Below are 6,708 nucleotides of genomic sequence, written 5' to 3'. Positions count from 1 at the left end.
CCACCACAACCGCCCACGTTCCTCCCCATGACACAGCTTGCTTGCCTTACTTCTTGCACATCCAGAGAAGAAAGACTTTATCTTAAAGAAATTTACAAACGCCCTCCTTGTCCAACTTATCAGCATTTCACCACAAGGCTACTTTCACACCGCAGGTGCAATTGACCCAAATGTTTTTTTTTTTGTTTGCCTATATTATTTTTAATGGCAGTCTGAATGTAACAAATCCATTTTTTCTTTTTTTTTTTTAAACATGGAACTAAATCAATACATATTCAATATTTTTGTTATGTTGACATGTGGCATTTTATCTGTCTTTTACATCACTAAGGCAGGAGAAATATGGATAAATTTAAATATTGATGACATTGAATCCAGCATTACGTAGTTAAAAGCTTAAACTCAGCTCATCTTCAGCTGCAGAACAAAATTCCAGTTGCTTTGTCTTTTGTTAAACTTTTTAGATTTGTCATATCATTTGGTTGAAAATTTACACCAACATTATAATACTAACACTGGTATACCAATTTGTTGGATTTTATCAATACTACAGTGATGGGATCTGAGTGCTCAACAACTTCAGAATCGATACACACATATGTGTGGCAACCATATTTACTTCTGTAAACACAGCGTGCTTCTTGTGACGTCATGTCTTTGGCACAAACAGGTCGCTTCAGGACTGTGGACTGTTCACACTGGAGYCTGATGGAGGTCACATTGAAATCATGAGGACCAACACAAAAAACTTGTACCCGTGATCAGAACTGAGCAGCCATACCTGCAATGTGAGCACAGTCTAAAATAAAAACAGCAATTCACAAATGAGAACATGAGAATCTATTCTCAACCACACCAACAAACTCTGTTATTCAGAGTCAAACGCACGTGCAAACCTAATATTTTAAAACGCCAAACGGCATCCAAACCAAACAAGAGTGAAACTGCTTCTCTTGCACTGTAAAAAAAGCCCGTCTGCAGCTTGAGCGAGGGCAGGAAATCTGGTTTCAATTTGTTTAATGTCGTCTGAGATATGGGTGTCTTATTCTAGTAAGAGCAGTGGGAGGTCCATGAGCGGAGGGAACTAGAGGGAAGCGGTGGGAAAATACCTTCAGTCAGGTAACAATTTCACTCCTCTGCTTCGCCACCAACAGTTTCACAGGAAATCAAACCAACATCTGTAAAAGGACTATTTAAATAACGCCAACAATAACAGTGATAATTAATGATTCATTTGACAACAATAAGGTAACTCGTCTTAGAGTAATAAAACTTCCTTTGACGTTAGATAAGAGGCAAGCATYTTTTCACTAATAAACCTCTCAACTCATGTCAACTACGTGAACACCTCAGTCTCTTTTTATTTTGAAACAAGAAAGAAAACAGCTACAGTTTGCATTAAAAATCCCTTTGAGATTTTCCAAATCCATGCACATGAGTGGAAACTGTTGTTTCAAGAGGTCTTCCAYAATTTTTTTTTTTTGCTACAACAGTTGCTGATGTTCAGACATTATAGAAACAGACCCCAAAAGGTTTTGAAAACATCTTCCTTAAATTACAATCTTGTGTTAACTTTAGATAAAGGGTTGTGAGTTCATCTCCTCCTCTTAAAYTGATCCGACCTAATAAAGATGTTTTAACAAAGCTGACCTTTGGATAATCTGATCGCAATCAGATAGCATTAAATACAGGTGTGAATGGCCTCAATGTGCCTTCTGATAAACTGGTCAAAATATRCTTTAACACATTTTTTCCCAACGTCTCAGCCAGTTGGAGAGTGTGGTCTAAATATTCATCTGGCCAATTTCTCACGGGTTTATTCAGAGGTTGGACAAAAGCCTTTGCAACCCAGGAGCAATAAATTATGCAGTTTTGCCAATCAGAAGGAAATCTTAAGCCTTATATGATGAAGCAAATCTAAATTTAATTTAATAGTTTGTTGTGTAGCTGGCTCTTTAGTCAAAAGTGTCCAAGCTACTAGTGTTCGGCTGTTAAGATACTTTGAGAATACTTTCGCAAATTCCTCGCTCTTTTTGGGGTATCTGATTAGCCCATCGGCTTTTCCTATCTTCCTGTCACTCAAGGCAGCACAATGAAGTTGTAGCCAGGCTGGGGTCTTTAAAAACCGTCAACAAAACCRACAGTCCCTTGGGGACTTCCAGAAGCAACCTAATCTGGACCCCACATCAGTCCAATGGGTGGTTTCCCTCCCTCTCTGAAAGTCAGACAGGATGGTTGAGTGATGCAGATGGAGCCGGAAGTCGCACGCAGCCAAGGACTCCACGTTCGCTTTTTGGATACACACACACACACCATGACCACATTTTTTTTTTGTCAATGACATATCAACAAACCTGCCTGTTGAGAGGTGCGAAAGCAAATTCATTGCAAACAGAGAAGTTCAACCGTTGCTGCTAGCTCATCAGCAGAAAGCATTAACAGTGCAACTTTCAGTTAGCAACACTGGAACAAAAGTCAGTAAAAGGGACTCTTTCACAGTTTCATGCAAATGTTCATTTCAGCCATCGTGTCATTCGAAAAGTACTAAATGAATCACTTTGAAAGTGAGAAAARTTGCCCCGTTCGCTTAAGCAATGGCAGTTCTCCAAAACCCCTTCAGTCTGCCAGTAACGGTGGTATTAGGTGACTAAATAAGTAACTGCTGCTCTGTTGGGCAAAGAGGAAGATTCTCTTCAGCCGTATGTGTGTTTGTGTACATGAGCCGTGCATGTAGGGTAGATTGTGTGCTTTTATTAGCAAGAGGAAACGAAGAATGGGTGAATAGAGATTTGTGTGTGTGTGTGTGTGTGTGTGTGTAAGGCTGATAGGGGGATTCCAGACATAGGGACATTCATGTGGAACCAAAGATCCCATGCTCATGTTGCAGAGCTCTGCGCGTGCAACATCCATGCACTGAACACACATTTGATTTTGTGGCCCAATCTGTATAACTGAGGAAGGAAATGAGTGTATGAATGTGTGAGCAAACACATTTAAAGTGGTAAGTGTGTGTGTGTATGTATGAATATATATATATATACATATATATAAAATTTTTGTCTGTGTGTGAGTAATTTTGGGGACGATATCTGTCACTTGTACGGTATATAAAAGGTGAATTCCCAAGGTGTTTTAACTCATAACAAAAAGTGTCCCCATGTACTCATAAAGAGAATAAACTAAGACAAACCCTCAAGTGGAACCACACATAACAGATTGTGTAACAATATGCTAATTTAACTTAGATGTGAATTCTTACAAATGACATCAATTAACCACCTAAATACTGAAATGAAACCAAACTATATAAAAAGGTACCAATAAATGTATTMTAATAAGTCACTACACAGCAGAAAGCGTTGGCTGTAGGGTTAGTAAAGCATGTTATGAATCACTAGATGTATTTTAATGAAACTCTCAAAAGTTAACATTGGATGTACATTTAAGACTGATTAAAATGGGTTATCACTCAGCCATTTAGTACAGATTTCTAGCTCACGTTTGATTTTCTGAACTCTAATCCACCTCGCGTGATTTTACAATCACATGAAAGTACATTAAAAGTGTTTGACAAAAATAGCTATAACTGTTCCTTCTCATGAAATGATCTAAAACTGGTGTGATCTACTGATATAAATCAGAACCAAATTTAATGTTAAAAACAGAATTATACAGCTACTATTAACTCTGATTGGTCAAGTGTTCTATGAACCATCATCTCTACCAGAAATAAATCTAAGTCACATCCACTTTCACAAACTCATAATGTTTAATTGTTTTGAGATAAAACTAAAAGAACTGCGACTCAGTGGATCTATAGAAATATATGTTTAGCTACATGCAATTATGTGAAACAACATTGTTTGCTTGAAAATATCAAATAAAATTAGTGTGGAACAACTCATGAGGTGAAAAATATGTAGTTAACATTTGTTCAAATTGCTAAAACAATTCATCTTGTGCTGCCTGAGACACAAAAAAACTATTTAGTAATAGGTTCTGCTGTGATTAGCTTTTGTTTTGACTCTCTTTTGAAAGTTCCTTTACGTTTTCTAAACTGAGATCATTCTGACTCTGGTCTGCTGCAGGTAAGACACAGACCACTCATAGGAACTCTACGTAACCCCATTTAAAACAAAACAGAAGTCTCTTTGAAATGAGCTGAGCTACTGGTGCGGCCTACTTTGATCTTAAAAGTCTCATCTCTCTTTATTTCAAAGACTCCCTTCAGTCGCTCTTTCTATATTATCTGGTCATCAGAGCCCAGAGTGCAACAGTTGGACATCAAAGCACCGACAGCGAGAAGGGAGGGGTGCCTGTCTCTTCTTTTCTGTTCTATCGTTCCCTGCGACTGTAACCAAGACGGGCCACACCGAAGACAGAGGAAGGGACAAGGCTGAGGGGCCCTTTTTGCTCTCGCTTTATGCAGAGGAATCCTATCATGTGGCCTAGTACTCAAAAACTACTCTGATACCATGAAAGTGACTGCTATGATACACAGAACACTTAGCATCCAGATGGGAGTGCCGAATTGTGCACTTGTTCTTTGGGAGATCTTGTTATTTGGACCCGCTCTTGCTCAGGTGTACGACCAACGCAACTCACCACGGACGTGAGCGCCATCTGGAAGCTGTAGATGCGCGCCAGACCGAAGTCGGCCAGTTTGATCTGGCCTCCGCTGGTGACCAGGATGTTCTGGGGTTTCAGGTCACGGTGAACCACGCGGTGCGAGTGCAGGAAGTCCAGCCCCTGAAGCAGCTGGTACATCATATCCTGAAAAACAACAAAACAGAGGGAGCAAAGAGAGAGAGAGGTTGTTTTTATTTTTATTTTGAACATCACAAGGACAAAGTGAGAACAGGAAACTTGATAGGAGACAATGGCTTATCTGAATCAGTTTTTAGAATATTACTGTTCATGTGTAAGGTGCACGGGTGACGTCACAATAGTGAATGTGGATCTGAGGCCAACAGCACACACCGCTTGTTTGCAGCTGGCTTAAATAAGAGTGATTTCATCTGAACTGATAAATATGACTAACTGGGCCAGATGGTTTTAYAATCTTGCATGTTTACAGTGGTTTGATTTCATTACTGAGTCAAAATAAGCAACAAAAAGCCTGAATGACAGTCACCTGCAGTGAAGAGCTGAGGAGAAAAGCTGAGATGTTGTGGTACAGAGGGAGTTAACAAGAGGAGGCCTGTGCCTTTTCTTGTCGTCTGTGGCAGATGTTTGATAACTGAAACACACACTCACACACTGACACACACACACTCACACACACACACACACACACACACACACACACACAGACACTCACACACACACACTCACACACACACACACACACACACACACACATGGCAGAAAGAGGCCCCTGCTTTGTGCAAGTGCAGATCTCTGTTACTTAGCAGCTGTCCTGCTTTAGTTAATTGGTGCTTGCTTTCTTTTTATACCCAAAAGCTGACCTCAAACAGCTATAGCAAAGGGAAAGGATCCACGACACACTGGCAAAAGTAAATTGTTGTGAGCAGGAATGAGCCATGTCAAAACCAGCATAGACTTGTTCTTTTCAAACCGGAATACTCTCAAACAGGTCCCACACCTGTAAACAAATAAGCTATTACAGGGAATCAGGGGTAGGTTTAGCAAAAAATGTAGCTTGGGCTGTTTCATTTAAAGTCTCAAAAATAACCTTTTATCGACACATCTAATTTTGAAACTGTTCAGATCATTTGAAGCAGGGTTAATGAACAATTATTAATATCTTACCTGTTAAGAATAGGTCTTTGAACCACTTCAGTTTGAATAAATAATGTTTAATTTTGACCAGATTAACAAGTTATGGGCTAATCCAAGTGGGTCCAATAACAAAGTGAATTGCTGCCATCTTGAAACGACTCCAATCGCAAATAGTTCCCAAGTTAATGAGAACACCCTTTTATAAACTTTTACACTGCTTTAAATTTTTCATTGCATGGTGCAAGGCACAGCAGCGATCGCCAGATGTAGCATTTCCAGTGCACCCTGGCACATTTTTTGTAGAAATWTCAAAATATAGTTACCACAAGAGCTGTACAATACAAAATTGATGGTTGTGTAAATGTTTATGTAATAAAATTCACACRAACTGCTATGAAGTTATTGAGACTGGTTTAATATTGCAGCAATCCAGTTTGTGAGATTGAGGGATGGATCTATGTGGCTTCCCCAGTATTGCGTACTTTGTACTGGTCTGTTGTGGTGAAGAGGAAGCTGAACTGTAAGGCAAAGCTCTGTTTACCGATCAGTCTACACTCCACACCTATGGCCATGAACTTTGGGTAGTTACCTAAAGAACAAGTGGTCAAAATGAGTTTTCTCTGCAGGATAGATGGGATGAGAATAGTGCTGGGCGGTATGACCCAAATTTTGTGTCACGATATTTGACGGTATTTTTATTTTCATCACAGATCAGCTGTTAAAATGTATAAATACTTCATATTGATCATCAAATTGCGGGCAGTTGAAGTTACTCTCTTTCTGCAACATAGAAACTATTTTAATTTTTATTCTTTTACTGAACCTCCAGTGTCACCGTTTCCCTCCTCTACTTGTATTTTCCTTTGTCTGGTTGTAGACATTAGTCACACATTTTGAGTAGGACTGCAACAAACGATTATTCTTATAGTCGACTAATCATCAATTATTTTTTTTCCGATTAGTCGA

The 6,708-nt window shown here is 39.3% G+C and overlaps 1 protein-coding gene across 1 annotated transcript in view; it reads right to left on the bottom strand.

The window, feature by feature from the left end:
* Positions 1-6,708, bottom strand: part of cdk6 (cyclin dependent kinase 6) — a gene marked incomplete at its 5' end in the record, with an annotated part of 27,673 nt that overhangs the window by 15,978 nt on the left and 4,987 nt on the right. The window contains 1 exon segment of the mRNA XM_014026079.1: positions 4,606-4,773. Coding sequence (XP_013881533.1) covers positions 4,606-4,773 — 168 coding nt within the window.

Source organism: Austrofundulus limnaeus, unplaced genomic scaffold (assembly GCF_001266775.1).
Source record: "Austrofundulus limnaeus strain Quisiro unplaced genomic scaffold, Austrofundulus_limnaeus-1.0 Scaffold524, whole genome shotgun sequence".
Taxonomy (NCBI): Eukaryota; Metazoa; Chordata; class Actinopteri; order Cyprinodontiformes; family Rivulidae; genus Austrofundulus; species Austrofundulus limnaeus.
The sequence above is the reverse complement of the archived record's forward strand: the minus strand, read 5'-3'. Positions and strand labels throughout refer to the sequence as shown.